Here is a 24,293-nt window from a genome sequence, read left to right on the forward strand (position 1 = left end):
CGCTTGACCATTCGGGTGTTGGAGTCACTAGGGTTTGTTCTCAACTACCCAAAGTCCCCGTTCAGCCCATCACTTCAATTGGACTTTATAGGAGCCCTGCTAGACACGGCTCAGGCCAAGGCCTTTCTGCCTCACCAGAGGGCTATCACTGTGATGACCATTGTGGCAGAGATTCAACAGAGCCAGCAGGTATCCACCTGGCACATATTGAGGCCTTTGGGCCATATGGCCGCAACCGTCCATGTTACTCCCTTGGCACGCTTACACAAGCGCAGAGTCCAATAGATCTTGAGGTCACAGTGGCAACAGGCCACTCAGAACCTCCAGGATTGCATCCAAGTCACTCTATCTCGCCGGGACTCATTGTCCTGGTGGTGGGTACTGTCCAATCTGGAACAGGGGATCTCATTTCGGAGTCTCCCCACTCAATTGTTCTAACTACAGATGCATCTACTTTGGAGTGGGGAGCTCATATAGTAGGGCTAGGTACCTAGGGTCTTTGATCCACTGAGGAACATTCTTGTCAAAGCATCTTCCTGGAGCTTCGGGCGATCAGGTACGTGCTATGGACTTTAAGAGATCTGCTGTCCTACAAAGTTGTCCTAATCCAGACTGACAACCAGGAAGCCATATGGTAAGTCAACAAGCAGAGAGGCACAGGATCGTACCTCCTGTGTCAGGAAGCGATCCAGATCTGGTCGTGGGCCTTGTCCCACAGGATAGTACTCAGAGCCTTGTACCTGGTCAGGACAGAGAAAGTGGAAGCGGACAGGTTGAGTCGAGCCTTCAGACCCCAGAGGGTAGCAAATCGGATATTCTGCTTCTGGGGGAGCACAGACATAGATCAGTTTGCGTCCCCCCCTGCAACCAGAAGGTGCCTCAGTTCTGCTCCCTGTACAGGTCAGACTGCAAACCAACTTCGGACGCTCTTGCCTGTCTTTGGGGCAGGGGTCTTCTGCATGCATATCCTCCGATTCCCTTAATGGCAAAGACTCTCTTGAAGCTTTGCAAGTACAGGGGGACCGTGATCCTCGTAGCCCTTCACTGGCCGAGACAATTCTGGTTTACACTCCTACAGGAGTTGTTCATCCAGAAACCGATCAGTCTGGGGACTTCCCCAGATTTCAAGACACAAGATCAGGGCAGGCTGCAACATACCAACCTCCAGGCCCTGTCACTCAGAGCCTGGATATTAAGAGGTTGTTTCTGAAGTTGTATGATCTTTTAAATGTGTCTCGGGTCCTGGTGGCTTCTAGAAAGCCTTCCATTAGAAAGACCTATGGACTAAAATGGAGGAGGTTTTCTGTGTGGTGTGAGCAGAAGGCCCTAGATCCATTCTCCTGCCCCACACACAAACTGCTTGATTACCTTCTACACCTATCTGAGGCTGGCTTGAAAACCAACTCTGTTAGAGTTTATCTAAGTGCAATTGGTGCATACAACCATGGTTTAGGTGGTACAGCCTATAGTTGTACGTTCCATGCGGGGCCTGCTTCAGTTGAAGTCTCCCCTAAGGCCTCCCACTGTGTCTTGGGACCTCAATGTGGTGTTAGCTCAGCTGATGAAAGCTCCTTTCGATCTGCTGCACACCTGTGACCTGAAGTACCTGACCTGGAAGGTCATATTTATGGTGGTGGTCATTTCAGAGTGCAGAGTGAGCGAGCTCCAGACCTTAGTGATTTATCCACCTTATACTAAATTTTATCACGACAGGGTGGTCTTGCGTAAGGTGGTGACAGATTTCCATCTTAACTAGTCAATTGTCCTGACAATATTCTTTCTCAGGCCCCATTTGCACCAAGGCGAACAAGCACTGCACACTTTGGACTGCAAGTGAGCCTTGGTCTTCTATCTGGAGCAGACAGAAGCCCATAGACAATCCACCCAACTTTTTTTTTTTTTTTTTTATAAGAATAGGTTGGGCGTTGCCATTGCCAAACAGACAATATTCAGTTGGCTAGCAGATTGAATCTCCTTCTGTTATGCCCAAGCAGGATTGCATCTTGAGGATCATGTCATGGCTCATTCTGTTAGCCATGGCAGCATCAGTGGCCCACTTGAGAGCAGTTCCCATGGAGGAGGTCTGCAAGGCTGAGACGTGGAGTTCTCTCCACACATTGACATCACATTACTGTCTGGATAGGGATGGCCTTCGCGACAGTAGGTTCTTCCAATCTGTCCTTCGGAACCTGTTTGAGGTATAGAACCCAATTCTCCTAACCTAGGGCCCTTTGTTTGGGTTCAGATTGTTTCCCCCTCGATTACCAACAGCACCAGTGCTGTGCCCGTTGGCACTTGGTTAGGAGTCTGTTGGTCCCCTTTTGAGTTGGGGAGCAGCCTGTAGCTAGGTATTCACCCATCACCATCACTACCATCCTGCTTGTCTTCAGAGAAAGCAGAGTTTCTTACCTGTAACAGGTTTTCTCCAGGATGTTAGTCCTCATGAAACCTGCCCGCCACCCCACGGAATTGGGTTTCTCCTATTTTTTTTTAAATTTTTAATTGTAATTCTATGTTATGAGACTGAAGAGGATACCCGCATGGATGTGTGGTACAGTGCATGCTGGGCATGTTCAGTGTGCCTAGTCAAAGTTCTAGAAACTTTGACATAAGTTTTGCACTTCGGGGCTCCATCTGATGATGTCACCCATGTGTGATGACTAACATCCTGCTGTCCTCAGAGAACAGCTGTTACAGGTAAGCAACTCTGCTAAACATGTGCATGTAAGTCAAATGATCAGTTTTACCAACTACTCCATCACTTCGCCCAGTCCTTCCCCAGGTCATCGAGAACTTCCTGGTTCTTCAGGCTGACCTCCCCACAGGTCACCAGATGTCCGTCCTGGTCAATAATATGTAAGAAAAACATTTAATATCACTTAGCATTTGTAAAATTGCTCAAATAAGGTGGCAAATCTGTGTGTGTCTTTTAAAACAGCAACTTAAGCAGGGAAATGTTGGCTCCACCCCTGAACAGACCGTCCCTTTTTATGTACGTATATGTTAACTCAAAAGCAAAGATATGTGCATGTGATTGAGGAGTATAAAATGCATAAGTAGATGCTACTTCCACGTGTGCATGCTAATTTTTAAGCATGCAAGTCTTTGAAAATTTTCTCCTAAATGTCTGTCTTCTGTGGAAACTAGTGATTTTTTTTTTTTAATAATAGTGTAGAGAGACACAGATTTACAACTTGTGGATATCGAGTCTTTGTCTGTTAATAAGACTTAAAAATGATGATTACCTTATTTTGCTGAAGTCTTCAGACCAGAATCTCCAATATCTATTATTTGCACAAATTCAGAAGACATGAGCTCCTGATGCTATGAAATAAGCTATTGCTCTTCATGCAGTTTTAAGTGGGCAGTTAACACCAACTATCTCGATATCATAATTGGAGATTTCAACAGAGAACACAGGAAGTAATGAACCTACATGTTACTCTCCCAGTCATTGGAAGCTCCTTAACTGTTGTTTTTTAGACTATGCATGATGAATACACATGCAATATATTTACATATATCAACCTTATTTTTTAGTATGTCGCATACGTAGAGCCATAGAAGATAATGGCACATACATATCGTTAAGGCCATCTAATCTGCCCAGTGCTGTAGATCTGATTTCTTCTATGACTTTCTCTTCACTTCCTCCCAATTAGGGATCTGTGCTTATCCTGGGCTTTCTTGATTTCCATTATTGGTTTTGTCTCCTCCACTTCTGCTGGGATGTGCATTCGTTATAGATAAGCTGAAATCCAGACCAACAAGGGTGCTTCTTAGGAATGAATTGAGAACCACTGGCATAAACCACAAGCAACTTTCTCATCCCCCAATCTCTCTAGGGCCAGAGTTCAGAGATGAGGTACAATAACTGAGGAGGGTATATTCTCCCTTAATTGTGTGGATAAACAGACATCTGCATCTTGTGCCATTATGCTGAAATCACTAAGAAATTTGCAAGCACAGAGAAACTATTTTAGATATCATTTTTGAAAGAAATAGCCACACGTTTAGCATGCTTTATCTTTCCCTTTCTTGTGCAGTGAGGTCTCCGGGGTCCACCAGTTGGCGTCCCTTCTGATGGAGCTGGACCCTACAGATGAAGTATCCCGCATTCTCTGTACAGATGCCCTGTATCAGATGGACCGCGTGGAGGATGCTCACAAGATGCTCTTACTGGCCCTCAATGGGAATCCCCAACCGTCTCCAGTCTTGGCTAGGCTGGCTTTACTTCAGCTAAAAAAAGGTTTCATTTATGATGGCAACCAGGTAAAGAAACATTGTTGAAGCTCCTTTCTCATGAGTTGCCACTTTATGGTGCTCTGAGTGTGCATTAACGGGTTTGAGGACATGGTCATGTGATGCTCCCTGATAAATCGCAATACTTAATTGGTCTCCTTTTATGCATATTTTAAATTAGTGCACTGTGAATTACTGCTAATCAGTCCATGCATTTAAGGGTTTCCTGTGAAGAAAATGGGTTACCTTCCTGATACCCAGCATTTGCTCAGGCTATCGAGCCCCATGGGCTTCTTAGGCAGATGCAGTGAAGCTGCGAATCCTACCAGAATGCACCCATATCTCTTATCAGCATTCTGTGCCCGTCTGAGCTTCAGAGTCCAGGTCAATGGAGAACTCACAGCGGCTGCCCGGTCACAGGAGGGAGACCTTGTCCAGTGTCTGCTGATTCCTGTGAATATCTGCTGGGAATGAGACAAGTCTCCAAGCGAAAATTATAAACCTGATATTGTTCTTTACATTACCAAAGCAAGAAAGTGTATTTATCCCCTCATTATATAATTTGCATGATTGATTCAATTTTAGTTTTAAAAAAAGATAATGCAAATGATTCTGAATAAGAAAAATGCTCAATTCCTATGTATCATCAGCTTTTAATTTTCCTTGACTAAATAGCATAGTTCCTAGTTTTGTCAGGAGGGGGTGCTGCATGTACAGTTAAGTTTCAAGAACCTAATTCACTGCATCTCAAAATACAGAAAAAGCAGCTTTACTGCTAGCAAGAGAAAATATAATTATTCTTTATCCCTTGAAATATCCGTTTTGCTGAAGGCAGAAGAAAACAGCTAAGGCTAGAGCAGAAGTCTCACTAACATGACCCATATCCAAGGACTGTTATATGTATTTCTGCTGGAAAATTAGTAATGTGGGAGGTAATCTGCATGGTCATGATGTCCCTGACCTCGAGATTTTATAGTTTGAATTTGAGTACAAGGAGGTTAAATTTACAAATGAAGATCACAACAGTTTACAAAAGTAACATTCATACTATAGATCAACACAACAGGAATTAATGCAAATCTACAGCGATTTTCTAATACATATTAACTAAAGTACTTTTGATAGAAAAGACAAATTGGATATTGGACGATAGTAAATGAGTGGTGGAGTAGCCTATTGGTTAAAAGTAGCGGGCTGAGAAGCAAGGAAGCCAGAGTTGCAATCTATCTACCCTGTGGGATCCTGCCAGGTACTTCTGACCTTGATTGGCCACTTTTGGAAACATGATCCTGGGCTTGATAGACCTTTGGTCTGATCCAATGTGGCAAATTTTATGTATTTATCCCATTGCTGCTGCTTGGGACTTTGGACAAGTCACGTCACCCTTCATTGCCTCAGGTACAAACTTAGGTCCCTATTACTAAACATTTTTCCCATGGACAAACAATGAAAGAAAACCTTTAGGCCCCCAAAGATTCTAAGCGCTCTAGAGACAGAGAAATGCCTATCATACCTGAATGTAACTCACCTTCAGCTACCAATGAAAAGGTGTGAGTGAAATCTAAATCACTCAGTGCATGGCAGGGAGAGAGAGAAAACCTGGGATTTTCTTGATCTGTGCCCCAACAGTTAAGAGTACACCAGGCTGTAAAATGGAGTATCTAAAGTGCCCAAACTTTGTAATTTAATTGATCTTTTCAGTAGGCATACACAAGACCATGATAAAAACAATTCTCCTTTTAAAAGCAAACTATTATCATCTACAAATCCAAACTGCTGAGGAGACCTGAATTTATTGAGCAGTGCTGTAATAGTGTGCCAGTCAGGCTGTAGCATTCCTCAAGCGTATGTCATTATTATTATTACCTGTAGAAATGCATTTGTAGCAGATTTATAAATAGGCACATGTTACATGTAAGCATCTCTAAGAGTGTGTACTATTGCAGACGTGTGCTTTCTCACACCAGAAAGTGTGATGAACCCATTCATCGTAAGCCATGTTGCTATAGCAGCAAGCAGATGGCCTGGTACCGAGGAGAGGTAGTTGGTGCCCAGCACACCCTGAAAGTCGTCAAGGTCTTGGAAATGGATAGGAGCAGTTTCTTGGAAATCATATCACCATGACAACTAGAGAGAAGTTTTTTTTTCTTCTTGCAATGATGATGTTGCTCTGGAGGGCAGTGTTGTAACATAAATTAGTCTGCAAGAAACAGAGTAGTTGGATTGTTTATGTTCAAACACCAAACTCTGGCAAAGGAATAAAAGTTGCACTACCAACCACAACAGAAATCATGGTCTCCTTTGCAACAAGCAGTTAATTCCATGTACAGTAGTGCATCATGTTCTGTGACATATTATTACCCAGAATCCACCTCTTCTTTCTGGAAGTGATCAACAGGGAATAGATCTTCTCATTACAATCTTCCAGGTAACGCAGATTGGCCACTGAGACAGAATGCTGGGTTTGATGGACCATTGGTCTGACTCAGCGTGGCACTTCTTATGTTCTTAAGTCAATACTTCATTAAAAAAGAGTGCTGTCTGGTTATATTAATTTGTGATACAAAAATAGAGCTTGCTCTGCCTTGTATACAACCTTGTTGTCCTAACCAAGGATCTTAGGAATTTAACTAATTATCAGAGCAAACACTTGACATTTTGATATCTTACCAGCTGCTTGAAAACGTGTTGGGTAATCCAAACCTTTGAGCAAACTTCTGCAAGAAAACATTTTTATGTAAAAATGTATGTGATGACCAGTGCCGAAAAGTTTTGAAATCTCACAACTGAAAACTTTAAGCATACCATATTTGCAAATAAAATTTGGTGAATGCAACTTGGCATTAATGACCAATAAAATGTAACATTTTATTTAATGGAAAAAACACACTTGCTGATGACAGCATAGTTTGTTGCTCTACATTGTTTTTCATTCATTCTAAGAAGCTGAAAAACACCATGCATCCATTTGCTTTCTTCATAGGAGCTGGGATTTGGTGGCATGACTTTTTTCAAACCCGGATTCTTTGCCAGTGGTTATGTCTTCTATTGGACCAATGTAGGAATTAATGCACGATGAACTGTGGAGAACCGATTAGTCTTATCTTCTTCAAAAGAAGGAGAAGAAACTATGTACCCTCCAAAAATCCATGTCCAACCTTGTCTTAAGACAGTAATGGTGAACTCCAGTCCTCAAGTGCTACAAACTAGGGATGTGCACAGTTTTTTTTCTGTTCATTTTCGGGTTCGGGGTGGACAATTTCGGTCCACTCCCCGAACCCTGAAACTTTTTTCGTTTCACTTTCAGAAATGGACCGAAAAAAAAACAAAACCCGCCCCAACCCTTCAAATGTACTTAATTACAACCCCCCCCCCCCCCATCCCAATCCCCCTCCCAAGACTTACTAAAAGCCCTGGTGGTCCAGCGGGGTCCCGGGAGCGATCTCTCCCTCTCGGGCCGTCTGCTGCCAGAAATCAAAATGGCGCCAGTGGTGCTTTGCCCTTACCATGTGACAGGAGCTACCGGTGCCATTGGTTGGTCCCTGTCACATGGAAGGAGCAATGGATGGCCCATGCCATTTTTTAAGATGGCGCCGGCCGTCCATTGCTCCTACCATGTGACAGGAGCCGACCAATGGCACCGGTAGCCCCATCACATGGTAAGGGCAAAGGGCCACCAGCGCCATTTTGATTCCTGGCAGGCCCGATGGCCCGAGAGTGGAAGATCGCTCCCAGGACCCCCGCTGGACTACCAGGCCTTTCAGTAAGTCTTGGGGGGGGGGGGATTGTGATGGTGGGGGGTTGTAATTAAGTAAATTTGAAGGGTTGGGTTGGGTTTGGGTTTTTTAAAAATAAATGTGACCCTCCTCCCCACACTAACCCGAAAATGAATTTTTTCCCGAATTTAGGGAAAACTCCGTTTCGGGATTTGGGTCTCCCGAACAGAACGAATTAGGCAATTTTGTTGAAATTTGGTGATGTGTTTAAGGGATAGGCTACAAGGGGAAAGCAGAAAAATAGCCGCTACAATTATTTGTTTTCATTTAATAGATGAAATTCTGTATCTATGTCAGGTTTTTTTTTCACAGAATAAAATCTTCTCTCCCATTTCTTATAAGCTCATTAAAAAAGTCATTCAGATCGGAGACACTTCCTGCCTCTTGCCTATCATGGACGTCTTCAAAGAAGCAGATCGAAAGCTGATGCAAAGCCACTGTCACTCTAGGGCTTTGGCGATCCTGAAGAGCAAACAAGGGGACACTTACGTCAAGGAGGCTGTTGCTTACCTCTCATTTGCCATCATTGCATCAGGTATGCTTTTTCAAAATTCAAGATTTCTGTAGCAGTGGACAAGTGCTCACTCTCCTAAAACATCATGGCTTTTTATGACATGAGGATAAAATCTGGAATGGCTCCAACCACCACAGAAGTAGCTTGTGTGCTCACGGTTGTAAAATAGATCTGTAATGCTAAATTAACCTTAATGCATTCATTTATGGCATATTAATAATGGAATATGAAGCCTTCTCATAGAATAGCGTAAGACTGTCAGTGTCTAATGATGTTTATGTTAGATACTCATTATGAGGACTGGGCATTTAGCATTTACTACAGTTGACAAATTTCACTCTGGACAAGTGAGGTTAATCATAACAGAAATTGTGGCCCCATCTGCATCACGCAGTTAATTCCACATACAGTAGTGCATATTGTAACTCTTACAGTTACCAGGACAAACCCCAAGATTTGAATTTCCCACCCTTCTCACTGGCAAAAGTTTACATTGGTAAGTCATCATCCAGCTAAAATGTAGCCAAATAAAAATAGGCAGGATGGGGAGGATTCCAGAAGCACATGGCTAAAATTTATCTGGCTCGTGCCAATACTCAACACTAGCCAGATAAACAGCCGGGTAAATCTGGACAGAAAAATCACTGACCCAAAATTACCTGATTAAATTTAGCAAGGTATATTCAGAGGAATGCTTATCCCGGTATATTCCTCTGAATATCTAAGTAAACTTGTATGGGTAACTTTCCGGCTCCCCAGCTTACTTAGTATGGACCTTGGCGATGCCAACTACTCCACCATCAAACCATGAAATCTATGGTACGTGTTCCGAGCCTGCTTTTTCATGTACCGTGTTTGGCATAATAACTGTAGTCTACAATTCCTGCTTCTGCTGTACCAAATGCCCATCTCTGACCATTGTCTGCTAGTGACATCAGTTCAAGAAGGAGCACACATAGAGTTTCTGTTCTTTATCAGACTGTACAATAATTGTGACTACTTGAAAGTTATTTAACCAGTAATCTTAGATGAGATAAAAAGCATTAGTAATTTGTGGAGTGACCAGATATAGGCAACCAACAGATGCAGTCATGGCTACAGCACTAAATAACTGACAATCTAAACTGGCCAAGTTTCTGGAGTGAGAAAAAAGGATTCTCCTAGGATAAACAGGTAGTCCTCACACATGGGTGACATCATCAGATGGAGCCCGGCACAGAAAACGTTGACTGGCACACTGAGCATGCCCAGCATGCCACTGTCCATGCGGAGTCCCTCTTCAGTCTCATCTTTTTGCGGAGCTCTCATCTCACAGTGGTGGAGTTCGTGCTCTATTTTTTTTTTTTTTTTTGTGGAAAGCTTTTCCCAGTTGCTTCTGCAATGGTTTTCCTGCGCCGGGTCTCTCTTCTTTCTTCCAGCTGAGTTAGTGAGTCAGAGCAGTAAGTTTCTTCATTCTGTGCAGTCGATTCCCGACTTGTTTTCCTTCTGAGTCTGCCAGTCATCGACCGCTCGCCGAGTTGTTTTTCTATGGCATCGTCTAATTATTGTTGGTGCCCCCAGTGCCCTCGGATTATGTCCCTCACAGATCTGCACAACGTGTGTATCCTTTGCCTAGGGCATTGCACAACGTTCAGGGGTGTCATTTTTGGGACCAGATGATCCCCCAAGGGCTGGCGTGCCTGCCTGGAGAAAATGGAGAAACTGTTTGGGTCAAAGATATCCAAACTCTCAAACTCCGATGTGGAGGCATCGAATCCAAGAGGTCTCAGTGAACCTGCTATTAATTAAGTTGACTTAGAAAATAGCCACTGCTATTACTAGCAATGGTAACATGGAATAGATTTAGTTTTTGGGTACTTGCCAGGTTCTTATGGCCTGGATTGGCCACTGTTGGAAACAGGATGCTGGGCTTGATGGGCCCTTGGTCTGACCCAGTATGGCATGTTCTTATGTTCTTAACCTACGGACACTGAGCCTTCGTTGTCCACTCCTCCACCAGGGCCTTCAGTGGAACAGGGTGCTGGTGATTGGCCTTCATTGGTCTCGTCTGTGCTGGGGAAAGACTGTGCTGGGGAAAGACCAGGCTGAGCATCGTGGGAAATCCAGAAAGCATCGCCACCGGTCATTGTCTTCACATGATGCCAGGCTTGAGTCGGCGCCAGCTTCTGCTGTGATGCCCCCGAAGCAACCCCGTGGTGAGGCGGTACCGCTGTCCATCGAACCCAGGAGTCCTAGGTGTTTCCCACAGATTCCTGTGCTGGGTACTGATCTCCCTCAGGGCTCCAAGGGAGGTCCGGTTCGCCTTCCCTTCCTCCATCCGTTCTGTCTTCAGCATTCCAGGAAGAACTGGAGCGCAGGCTGCAACTGGCAGTTGTCCAAGTCCTGCAAGGCATCGAGCCGCTAGCTTCACCAGTGCCGGAGCCCACACCCTTGATGTTGGCACTGCTGTTGGAGCACCTCAGTACCCTCCTCAGCGTTCTGCCCACTTAGCTGCTGCCGGTGCCGGGGTGCCTTTGATGCCCCTGCAGCCACCATTGCCGCCTCCTCCTGGTGCTATCCCTGTGCTGGGTACCTCCAAGGAGGAAGAGCCTTCATGGCCCGCAGCACTGTTGAAGCTCTTGGTCCCCTGACCCAGCGTTGCCTGGTCCTTCGGTGCCCAAGCAAGGGACCAGGGAAGGGGCCCTTCACTGATGTTTTCTTAGTGAGGAAGATGCATATATAACCCATGGGAAGATGATCCCTCCAAGTCTTCATCTGATGACTTGGGGATCTTACCTCAGATCCATCTCCTTCGGAGAAGCAGTGCCGGTTCCTGCCTGAGCACCTGATCTTTGCGGGATTTGTCCGGGCCATGGCAGAAACCATTCCATTTTAGCTTCTAACGGAAGAGGATGTCAGGCATAAGATGCTGGAGGTTCTCCAGCTTGTTGATGCCCTGAAGGAGCAGGTGGCTGTTCCAGTCCATGAGATCTTCAAGGAGTTACTCCTTAGGATTTGGGAACATCCCATCTCTATGCCTCCGGTGAATTGGAAGGCTGATTCTGTTTATTTGGTACAGTATTCCTTGGGGTTTGGTAGAGTCTGCTCTCAAAAAGGCCAAGCATTCCCGCACCCATGCGTCCGCCGCTCTGGGTCGGGAGCACAGGGCACTAGATGCGCTGGATAGGAAGGTGTTTCAGGGTGCCATGTTAATCATCTGTATTGCTTCCTTCCAGCTGTACATGACTCAGTACTCTTGGAATTGCTGGAAGCAGGTCCAGGAATTGTCCGAGCGCCTGCCCCAACAACAGCAGGACGCTTTTTTGGCGATCGTCCAGCAGGGCCTGGAATGTGGCAAACATGAGGTGCGCTCCACCTTCGATGTGTTTGAAACGGCAGCTAGGGTGGCGGCAGCGGTCATTGGGACCCACAGGATGGCCTGGCTCTGATCTCCGGCCAGAGGTCCAGGAGAAGCTCACGGACCTGCCGTATACTGGCAAGAACCTCTTTGGCGACAAGGTAAGGGGTGCTGTGGCTTAGTTGAAGGATCACCATGAGACCCTTCAGCATCTCTCTGCCGTCCTCTTCCAGGAAAACCTTGTGACAGGGCCCAAGGAGGTCCTTTTATAGCCAGAGGAAGTATTATCCTCTTGCCTCTTGTGCCTGTTCTCAGCACATGGGTTCTTGGAGCCACTCCAGACAGTGCTCCAGCCGAGCCCTGCTACGGGGTTTTGACTGGCTGCAAGGGAGCATAAGCCAATCGACCATAACCGTGATGCCAGACCCTCCTGTCGGACGCCGGCTGCAGTTCTTCGTGGCCCGCTGGCCTAGTATCACCTCAGATTGGGTTCTGTCCATCATTCATCGAGAGTATCGGTTAAACGTCCTGAGTGTCCTCTCGGACTGTCCCCGTGCCCCTCTTGGGGACTATCCTCGCATCAGGAAATACTCTTGATGGAGCTCTCCGCCCTCATAATGGCCAGAGCAGTCAAACCTGTTCCGCTGCAGCAGCAAGGGTAGGGGTTCTACTCTCGCTAATTCCTGATTCCAAAGAGAACAGGGGGACTCCGCCCTATTTTGGACTTAAGAGCTTTGAACAAGTTTCTAAGAAGAAGAAAGTTCAAAATGGTCTCTCTGGGCATCCTGATTCCCCTCCTCCAAAGAGGGGACTAGCTTTGCTCCCTTGATCTGAAAGACTCAGACACCCACATTAAGATCTCCCCCGATCACAGGAAGTATCTTCGGTTCGTCGTGGGAAAGAGGCATTTCCAGTACAGGTGTTGCTGTTCGCCCTTGCCTTGGCTCCTCTCCCACATCCTTTATTCTCTCCTTCACCCCATTTCCTTTCTATCTTCTTAGTCTATATAACCTTAAATTTATCAGTTGACATTCTTTTTCCTACTTCCTCCCCTTATACCCTCTTAACCTATATAAACCATTGGTCTATCGGTTGACTTTCTTTTGCCTATCCATTTAGCCTAATTATGACTTAGTTATCACTTATTTACCACTTCCTATTTAATCTCAATTTTGATTTCAGTCTCCTCCCACATCCAAATTACTTAACTCCCTGTTCAATGTAACTTTTGCCTCTTTTTCCAACTAATGTTATTTCAGTTCCATGTAAACCGATGTGATATGTTATATGAATGTCGGTATAGAAACGTTTTAAATAAATAAAATAAAATGTCTTCACCAAGTGTCTGGCAGTGATCGGTGCACACCTCTGCTGACTGGGGGTGCAGGTGTTTCCCTACTTGGACGTTTGGCTGGACAAGAGCACCACCCAGGAGGGAGAGTTTCGGTCCCTGCTCTTGACCATTTGGGTGTTGGAGTCCCTGGGGTTTGTCATCAAGTACCCATAGTCCCATCTTACGCCATCGCCTCAGTTGAGCTTTATCGGCGTCCAGCTTGACATGGCTCAGACTAGAAACTATCTTCCTTGCGATTGGGCGCTCACACTTGCGTCACTTGTGGGAGTGGTTCACTAGAGCTGGCAGGTCTCAGCCCACCACATGCTCCGACTTCTGGGTCACATGACTGCTACCTTCCATGTTTACTCCCTTGGCTCACTTATATATGTGCAGAGCTCAATGGCCCTTGCGGTCCCAATGGCAGCAGGCCACCCAGGACCTCCACATACGCATCCACATTACTCCACCTCTCCAGACCTCCTTGTCTTGGTGGGAGAGCCTGGCCAGTTTGGAGCAGTGGGTTCCTTTTCAGTTTTCCCCCTACCCAAGTTGTGCTTACCAAGGATGTGTCAACCCTGTGCTGGGGTGCCCATGTGGAGGGGCTCTGCATACAGGTTCTGTGGTCTGCTGAGGAAGCTCAGTGTCAGATCAACTTCATGGAGCTTTGAGTGATCTGTTACGCACTTTGCGCATTCAGGGATCACCTATCCAACAAAGCAGTCCTGATCCAGACCGACAAGCAAGTGGCAATGTGGTATATCAACAAGTAGGGAGATACGAGGTCATTCCTTCTGTGCCAGGAGGCAGTTCAGATTTGGTCGTGAGCTTGATCCCAGGGCCTGCTACTACGAGCCATGTATCTTGCCAGGATTTAGAATGTGGTGCCAGACCGGCTGAGTCAAGCCTTCTGATCCCACAAGTGGTCCCTGGATCAGGAAGTGGCAGAACGAATCTTCTGTTTCTGGGGAACCCCAGGTGTGGATCTCTTTGCCTGCCTCTGCAACAGAAAGGTGAGACAATTCTGCTCCCTGTACAGGCAAGACGGCAAACCAGTCTTAGATGCCATTGGCGCAAGTACCTTCTGTACGTGTATCCTCTGCTTCTTCTGGTGATGAAGACTCTCTTGAAGCTCCAGTAGGACAGGGGACCATGATCCTCATAGCCCCTCACTGGACAAGGTGTTGTGACCGTCGCTGCTCGACGCCCTCACTCTGCCCTCTTTACCTCTGTGGCAACTCCCTCCGGGTCTGATGGACAGCTGGCTACCGCGGCGTCTCCATGCCGCCTCCCTCCGGTGTCCCCGGACCGGCTCGACGCTGCAACTCTGCCATCTTGTCCTGATGCCTAGGGTGCGCGCGCCCCGACTCTTGTATCAGCAAGGGCGCAAACCTCAGGGGCGTCCCCCTGAGATGACGTCATCTGCTTCCAATATTTAAAGGTCTTTGAAAACGCTAACAAACTGAGTTAGCAAGGATATGCAAGGGGATTCATTCCAAGCTACTCTGCCTCCTTGGACTTACCAGGTACCCGCTCCTTGGGGGCCTCGCTCTCTTCTTTATTTTCAGATTGCAGATAGGAACTGGTACTCGCTTCTCGAGGGCCCATGTTCCTGGAAACTCTGAAGATTCTCTACTACCTGGAAGCTATCACTGCTACAAACAATTGTGAGTTACCATCGCTCTCTCAGAGCTTTCCCTGGAACCAGGTACTCGCTCCTCGAGGGCCTAATCCTTTCCAGCTCCTGAGCTTATTGAGACCTTACGTGAGTTTTGTCATCTAGTTCTGTTCATGAACTCTGCCTACTCTGCCTACTCACTTTCTACAGTTTCTCAACAGCTCAGCCATCCTGGGATCATTGTTCCAGTACCTGAGGGACTACAGCCCTGCCGGGCATATCAGCTCATTACTTCCACCTCTGGTGGTTTCTAATAACCTGTTTAATAAAAGAACTAATGTGTGTCTGTCTCCATACTCTAACCTAGCCGGTGGTCCCTCTCGGGGTATCCTCCCGAGGGCGTAGTCATCTGCCATCGGCCCAGGGATCCACCCACAACTATATCAGAGATATATCAAATTGCTCCTCCTATCTGACTGCTCCTCCCATCCAGCATCAGATCCTAACAGATTCACAACACAAGGCATGTCTAGTTCCCACTCCTGCGGGATCTCTCTGTCCGGGAACCGATCGGTCTGGGGACTCCCCCTGACCCTAGGGCAGGCTGCACCATCCCAACCTCAGGGCATTGTCTCTGACAGCCTGGATGTTGAGATGCTAATTATGCAGCCACTTGACCTGTCGGATGATGTGTCTCGAGTTCTGGTAGCTTCCAGGAAGTCTTCCACTAGGAAGTCTTATAGCCTGAAGTGGAAGAGATTTTCCAACTAGTGTGAGATTCACGGCTTGGATCCATTCTCTTGCCCGACTCTGAAGTTGCTCGATTACTTGCTGCACCTTTCAGACACTGGTCTGCAGACCAAGTCAGTTAAAGTGCACCTGATGCCATCGGTGCTTACCACCAAGGTGTCGATGGTTCACCAGTCTCTGTGCAACCCATAGTGGGACGTTTTATGTGAGGTCTGCTTCAGTTGAAGCCTCCCCTGTGGCCCCCTGCTGTGTCCTGGGACCTCAATGTGGTGTTGGCTTGGCTCATGAAGGATCCTTTTGAGCCACTGCGCTCCTGTGACCTGAAGTACCTAACCTGGAAGATCATGTTTTTGGTTGCAGTCCCTTCAGCGTGCATGGTCAGTGAGCTTCAGGCTTTGGTGATGTACCCACCATACACAAAGTTTTTTCATGATAGGGTGGTTCTACGTATGCACCCTAAATTCCTGCTCACCTTTTTTCCCAAGTGTCATTGGTACCAGGGCGAATGGGCTCTGCACAGCTTGGATTGCAAGAGAGCCTTGGCCTTCTATCTGGAATGGACAGAAAGGCCACAGGCAATCCACACAACTGTTCACCTCTTTTGACAAGAATAGATTAGAAGTTGCGGTGGCCTAGCAGACCCTGTCTAACTGGCTGGTGGATTGCATTTCCTTCTGCTATGCTCAAGCGGGACTGCAGCTTGGGGGCCATGTCAAGGCTCACTCTGTCAGACTCATGGCGGCTTCGGTAGCTGACTTGCGGTCCCCATGCCCAAGATCTGCAAGGCTGCAATGTGGTATTCTCACCATACTTTCGCCAACCACTACTGTTTGGACAGGGATGGCTAACACAATAGCAGCTTCGACCAATCTGTCCCCCGGAACCTCTTTCAGCTGTATAACCCAACTCTTCCTACCTTCAGCCCATTGTTTGGGTTCAGGCCATCTCCCTCTATTACCATCTACACCAGTGTTGTGCCTGTTGGCACCTGGTTAGATGCTGGTTGGTCTTACTGTTATTCGGGAGCAGCCTGTAGCTAGGGATTCACCCATGTGTGAGGACTACCATGCTGCTTGTCCTAGGAGAAAGCGGATTTGCTTACCTGTAACAGGTGTTCTCCTAGGATAGCAGGATGTTAGTCCTCACGAAACCTGCCTGCCACCCTGCGGAGTTGGGTTTCATTATGTTTATTTTATTTTTCCATAATTCTAAGTTACGAGACTGAAGAGCATGACCGGCATGCTGGGCATGCTCAGTGTGCCAGTCAAAGTTTCTAGAAACCACAGTGAGGGTAGCTCATAGACGAAATGGAAGAAAGTCAAACGTGAACATCTAGTCTTCTACAACATCACCAAGTATGTAACTGTGCATCAGAGTGTTTAAGGCTAGGTCACGCTTATGTATGTGACCCTACATTCAGCCCTAAAATGCAGAGAAAATAACTTTTTAATAGACCAAAGCCTCTAGTAACCTCAGCATATATTAACAACACCTTTAAATGTAAATGGTATTTTATGCATACCCTCTGCAAATATTTTGGGAATCTCAGGTTCTTTCCCTAGCAATTCATGAGAGAGGCAGACTCTAACAGTACCCCAAGTGATAAATTATCTCATATTCTTCAACAATAATACAGCCAAATGCCAAATAAGCTGATTTGGGAATGTCTCTGGCACTGCGAGAAGTTGAGTTGTATTCTTATGGAAATCGGGCTTTCAGTGAGAGCAAATGTCATAGCAGTGGCTTTGGATTTGGTTTTATGAAAATGGAGGGGGAAAGAAGAAAAATGTTAATTACTTTGAGATGTTTGTTTGGTAGGCAATGCATTTTGGCTTATCAGTTCTCCACCTGCAGTAGCAGATGGTTGCTGGAAGAAAAACAAGGCGCTTGTTACAGTTTTTTAAAAAGAAAGATCGCTGTTCCCAAGTTGGAAAACTGCATTAATAATAGTCTTTGAGAACCAGTTAAAATAAAAAAAATATTACACTGAAAAGGCTCATTATCTGACAGGATTGCTAAAAACTGTAAGGGGTATCTATGCAGGCAGCTGCAAAAAACATTGATTTATCCAGTTTATCAAAAAACAATTATAGATATATATATATTCATGATTCATTGATCTAACCACGTTCTGAGTATATTATATAGCTATTCCCGTGAAAGGCTATTTAGTAAAACTGTATTGAAAGTCCATCTGATAGGGTATAGAAAATTAATATTCTACATCTGGTCCTAAGTACAGGGAGGTTCTTGGCCTAGATCAGTGATGGCAAACCTTTTAGGTTCGGCATGTCAAAAATTTAGAAAATGCAAAACTTGACTCTGCTGGTGTGTCACATCCCTTCCCCCCGAACAAAACAGCCTCAAATCTTTACATATTCATTTAAAAACAGTTTCATACAGCACATTAATCAAACAGAATGAAAACAGCAATTATCCTGCTATACTACATACAATTTTTATAGCGCTACATGACATACGCAGCACTATACAAGCACACAAAAAGACAGTCCCTTCTCAGTAGAGCTTACAATCTAATAAGACAAACATACAGGACACAAGACTTGGTTAAAAAGAAAAATTAACAAGACTAAAAGCAGACAATCGGGCAAAAGATTTAAAAGCAGTTTCAAAAAGGTGAGACTTTTGATGACGTATAAAGTCTGAAAAATCAGTGACTCATAACAGAAAAGTCCTATAATTTTGTCGGGTGTTGTTGGATGCCGGCGTGTCACCAAAAATATCATGGAATGTCACCTTTGACACATATGTCATAGGTTCGCCATCTCTGGCCTAGAGCATTCCCCATGACCTCCCAGGGTTTCCCTTACAGGGAGAAAAAATTTAACTCTTTAGGGTTTCTCCTCACTGAGGCTCTTCTGCTCATGAGAAAAACATCATACTGATTCCAAATCTGTTGTTCAAAAATGAAAAGGTTTTGTAATAGCAGGAAAAGCAAAGTACAAAAACGTGATACACAGCAACACAAATTCCAACATGCCCCAAAAATAAATCTAGGTCACTTCTAGCAGGGATACACTGGCCTCCCAAAACAGATCAGCTCGTCGGACAGGAACCATGCTCCCTATGGGCCCTCCCAAATACCTGATGTGAAATCAGCTTGTCTAACGCTGGTGAGCTTCTGGCTGACTCCTCTTTCAACCTGCAACTCCGTAGAACTCCTCCTTCAGCTGTGTAGCTTCCCTATTCCTAAACCTCCCAGTGGAGACAAAATGGGAATTTCAAACACCTCTGTTTTCAGATAACTTCTTCTCTTCAGATCCCTTAAGGTTCTCCTTCTTGGAAGCCCTGGTAACCCCAATCCCAGGTCTCTGTCCTGCTTCCATAAGTTTTCAGCACATGCTTTAATATTTTTGATTATTTGGTGGTGCGAACTACCAGTGGGCAGTGAAGTGGTCCTAACTATGGAAAAGGCACATTCGCGCAGCTCGGACAGTCAAGCACATTTAGGAGAGGGTGCATCAAGTAAATTTTCATTAGCAGAACAAAGGTTAATACAGAAAAAGTTCAAGGTGATTTGACATTATTGAGAAGGTTATGAGTGAACTCGCCAGCAGAAGGAAAGCAATACAGGAGCACTATGCTCATGAAGTTTGGTGCCTGTAAAGAGGTGTGCTGTAGCATTCTGGATTATCTGTAGGGCATAGGCTGGAAGTCCAGCATATAAAATGTTACAGAAATCTATGGCCGAAAAAGTGAAGGACTGCAAAATTGTGCAAAAGTCTTCAGGGTTGAGGAGTGGGTGAAGATGGCGTAACATGCATAACATCATAAAGGAAATGTTAATAACTGGTTGCATGGCCAGGAGTTATCCTTTCTGCAGACCTCGCCAGCAGCACTCCATGGGGAGGTGGCACCCTCAGACTGCAGTTTGCAGACTGACTTCTCCTGACTCCAGTCTCTCAGGAATCCCCTCAATCTCCTTTTTCCTATTCAATTGGTGTCACATGGGCACAGCAGTTTTATCAAACCTAGGGTACCTCTCAACCTTCCACCACGATCCTATCTGCCCTGACCTCACTAGCAGAGGCAGGATTTGTTGAGACCGCTCATCCTACACTGCTGGCACACCAGGTCTGCTGAGACCAGTGTGGCTCTCTACAAAGGGGCAGATTTGGCAACCCCCTTACATACTGTTTAAAGACCACACATTGAATAGGATTTGTGATATTGCAGCAGGTAATTGGGTGGCCCAAGTGACAGTTATCAGCCAACATCTTCTATGTTAAATGTGTGTGTGTGTTTCTTCCTGTAATAAGGCAATAAATTATTCCTAAATTCAGTAGTAGGCAACATATGATGAGTCCTTTGTAGGTAATTGCCAGGTTCTTGTGGCCTGGTATGGCCTCTGTTGGAAACAGGATGCTGGGCTTGATGGACCCTTGCTCTGACCCAGCATGGCATGTTCTTATGTTCTTAGGTAGAAGTGGGGTCATATTTCTTTTCAGGCATTCCTTTACCACTGCTGCCTCAAATTTGTTTTCAGCATACAGTATGCTACTTCCTCCCACCTCACCCCTAATTCCGCTTTTTCCCAAGCCATCTACCCACTTACTCCCTTCTGTTTTCCCCCCTTATGAAATGTTTCCACATTCCTGGCCCTGATGTGTTTTGTCTATATCTCTGTTGTCTTCATGTATGTTGTTAGCATGTTTGGGTAGGAACCTGTATCCTATCATGCCATTATTTTGTACATCATGCTATTTGTAAGTAATGCTTCTGTCTCCTCCCACAACTCCTTCTAGAACCTGCCACAAGTGCATGCTTAAGCCAGCCACTAGGTGTCACTGCCTAGCGATAGCTGAGACTCCCTCCCTCCTCGGGCTGTGAGCACTGCCCCTGCAGTGGCCCTCAGTCAGCCATTTACTTTAATTTTTTGCCATTTTAGCACAGGTTAAAACAAAAACAAAATGAAGTGGGAAGAACTGAACAAAATTAAATATATATATATAATTTTAAAAAAATGAAACGAAAGCCCAAATGAAACAAAAAATATTTCTTTGCACCCCCCAATAACTGCTTTATGTAGGCTGCTTTGGTGTTGCAACGGAATTGCAGTAAATCAAATTTTATAAATGAAAAAATAAGACAATAGCAGCTGGGAATGAATCGGAATCCTTCGGCATCATTTCCTGTTTCCTTTGAAAATGTGCAGTTGGAGTGGAAAATGAAAAGAAGAAATCCCTTTCTAATTTCTGTACAGATGCATCATTAGCGTGCTGAGTGTCCCTCTCAGCATGAGACCCTGGCCCATCTTTATTCTGATGATTGTGTTGGACTTCGTTGTGTGTTATCTGAGTGCAGCAGAGATTACGGGTGCCCCTGTCGGCGCCAAGTGGCAAGAGCTGCAGCTTAACACAGACAAATTGCTGCAGCTCGTGTCATCTTTGGGTGCTTTCCTGCAGTCAGCGTAATTGTACCAAGCCCAAATCTTGGGTTATTTAGTTGATCAACTTGGAGTCCAATCTGTATAGAATGTTAGGAACAGCTTGGACACTTATCCTTTTCAGTGGTTCTTTCCATAAAAGGAGTAATCACCTGAGTGCATGCTTTTCCACAACGGGTTTCAGTCATTCTGTGCTTGCATACAGCTAGAACGTTTTTAAATGAGGCAAGGTTTTGTTTAATTCTAGCTGTGATATCTTTCAACAAATATCAGACTTCTGGACTGTGCATCTATAACTTCCTTATGACTGCATTTCCATTCATTGTCGATGACTTGTGGTAAAGCAGGAGCTGAATCGCTGAATCACAAACGGCTCAGTTGAAGTCAATGCCTGATTCTGCATTGCAGAACTGTTAAAGAAGGCCCGCCATGGATGGATAGATCTTTCTTTCTTTTTTTTTTTTAACTGTAAAGAAACACTGCAGTTACCCATAGCAGACGGCTGTGAATGTTTGTAAAGTATGTCCTTAAAAAAAAGGCTCTTCTTTCTTTTAAGTTTCTATAATATGATAATGCAGTAAGGGATAACATGGCTTCCAATGGACCTACATTATATGCAGGTCCTGCAGTGACATCACTGTAGCTCCATATATAGATTTGTGTTTCCTGCAGTGACCTCAGACGCTAAAAAAAAAAGAAGATAGTTATAATAATCAAGAAGGCTGATGTACTAAACTGCTCAGATGTGTGTGAAAAGTTACATCAGTTACACCCATTATCAGCACTGTTAACATGTTACTTAGCTATTGTGAACATTAGTACAAAATCTATGCAAAATAGTTTCTGAATAATTATGCAAAGCAGCTCCATGAATGCAAAAATGTACTGCAAGAAACTTAACTACACATCAGAGATGTTAATTTGTTTGCATTATTATCAGCATTAATGTTCTAACTTTAATGTGAGAATTTTACCTCCAAACTGCTTTGCATGATATTAACATGGGCTGGTAATTTCAGATAATTAGCATGCATTAATGGCCCATGTGATTACATTTTATTACATTGGCCTCAAGGACTCATAATCAGAACAAATGCTGTTTCCAGAATCCCAGCCTCCTATGATAAGTGTTTGTGGTGTTCAGCTACAGTAATAACCTTAACAAAAAAAATATATATATATATATAATAATACTTGGCGGATCCTTCTGGGAGAAACAGAATGCAAATTTCAAGATGTGCTCCTTTCCTGAGCTGTTGTAATCTTACAATTGCCATAATTATTGTCTGCCAACTGTGCCAAATGTGGTGAGCGTCAAGCTTGGGAGAGAATACATTCTGAGCAGCCCATTTCACCTTGTGTGATTGTGTGATAGTTACGTGACCCGGGAAGTCATGGAGTAACTATACCATAAGTAAATCATGCAGTTCCCTGTTAAGGGGGACAAGCTGAATCAGTTCTCGTTTTAACCCCTTTGCTTGCAGGTAAATACAGCTCTGCTTTTCTTAAGGAACTGGGAACCACATTCACATGTGCAGTGGAATAAAGCCAGGACTGGAGTTCTTCGGTCCCCTTACTCAAATTATTGGAGAGAGAAACTTTTAATGCTACTGGGATATTTCTAGATTACAATCTTTTAGAGCTTAAGGTGATTACTATGACACTGTAGGTAAGGTACATGTTATTGTATTGAGGGTTTTAATTCAATAAAAACATTTCAACAAAGTGAAGTCAAGTGCATGAACGGTGTCTTTTCTGCTGGCCATGCAATGCTCTGGGTTTGATGGCTACCTTTTGTGTTTCAGGTGGGCATGCTGAAGACTCTCTCCTCGCCAGAGCTCGATGCTACGGCCACCTCGGACAGAAGAAAACAGCTATGTTTGATTTTAATGCCATCCTGAAAGAAAACCCTGGGAACGTGAAGGCTCTGTGTGGAAGAGGATTTATGTATCTGGTGCTTTCGCAGCAAAAGGTATAATTGGCTTTAATCCATGTATGACAACTGGAGGTTGGACAAAACTCCTCCAACCTAGTTCAACTCTGCAAGTATTTGACCCTGATTTACTCAGATAATTAGGGTCAGGTTTGAATGTGGCTGAGATTATTTTTTAAAATCCAGATTGGTTCTGATACCTGAGATTAGTTGCAGATTAAACCAGGGCTGGATTTAGGCAGAGGCAACACAGGCAATTGCCTAGGGCACCAAGTTTCGAAGGCACAAATACCCAGGTCAGAGAGGCGTGCACCTGTGCTAAGGAGGAGCCTGCTCTGGCAATCCACGTCACCGCTGTGCTGCTCTGGCATTTTGGGGGATGGTGAGGATGAGGAGGGACTTTCTTCAGGCTCTCTCACCCTTCACTCTCCAATCCAACTCTTAAATCCAGCCCTGACTTAAACAAAACCAGTGATCAGCTCGGACTCTGCTGTATTACAGTAGGAAGCGAAGATCGATCTTGCATTCATTATATATAAATTATAAGGATTATTTTAGTTGGTGGGCAAAGGGGGAACCTGGCAGCTTATGTTTTCTCCTTTGGAATTTCAGTTCACTCAGAACCCTCCTCCCTCGACAACCCAGCCACCAAATCAGTAGGGGATCACAGATTGCAGCTCCCTTCAAAACCCCATATGTGGCCACCATAAATCCTACCCATAGGTGTCACTAGGATGCAGTGACTGCAGCACTTCTCCCCCCTAGCACAGCCAGCTCAGTGAATAGAAGCTCAGGTCTCCTGCCTGCCAGTGATCAGCAGTGCCACTAGGTGGTTAGACAGCCCATATTCTAGTTTGATGTTTGATGATAAATCATAAAAAAGAAGAATTTTATAAATACACTGTTTCCCTAAGTGCTTATCAATTTAAAAATAAAATACATCTGGGAAAATATATTGATCGTGGTCACATAATCCAGTGCCTTACTTGATGATTGCAGGAGTCAGATAATCACTAGCTGCTTTTTTTTAAATTGTATTTAAGTTTTAAATTCCTAACAAAGAGATAAAAAAAATCCATTAAGATAAGAGCCTGCACCTTTGAACCAGAGTTACTACTCTTTCATTTTCAATTTCCTTGTTGTGGGGGCTTTATTTCTTCTTAAATTCAAGCATTAGATGCAGGTCTCCTAACAACACTGGCCTGGGATAGCCCAAATGTGTTAGATCCCAGAATCCATGCAGAGTGTGACCTGGCCAGTACCTGGCTGGAAGACCACCAGGGACAAGCAGGTGCCATGGGCTGCAGAAGGCAATGGCAAAGCGCTTGGGCCATAGGACCTGTGGTGAGGCCATGATCAGTCAGTACTCAGAAATGGGTCCAA

General features: G+C 44.9%; 1 protein-coding gene across 1 annotated transcript in view; it reads left to right on the forward strand.

Annotated features, from left to right (window-relative positions):
- TTC34 (tetratricopeptide repeat domain 34) overlaps nucleotides 1-24,293 on the forward strand; it is a 54,757-nt gene that overhangs the window by 7,203 nt on the left and 23,261 nt on the right. Inside the window, exons 2-4 of the mRNA XM_029578367.1 lie at nucleotides 4,047-4,272; nucleotides 8,361-8,553; nucleotides 22,783-22,949. Of these exons, the coding sequence (XP_029434227.1) occupies nucleotides 4,047-4,272; nucleotides 8,361-8,553; nucleotides 22,783-22,949 (586 nt within the window). The remainder of the gene's footprint in view (nucleotides 1-4,046; nucleotides 4,273-8,360; nucleotides 8,554-22,782; nucleotides 22,950-24,293) is intronic.

This window comes from Rhinatrema bivittatum, chromosome 15 (genome assembly GCF_901001135.1).
Source record: "Rhinatrema bivittatum chromosome 15, aRhiBiv1.1, whole genome shotgun sequence".
Taxonomy (NCBI): Eukaryota; Metazoa; Chordata; class Amphibia; order Gymnophiona; family Rhinatrematidae; genus Rhinatrema; species Rhinatrema bivittatum.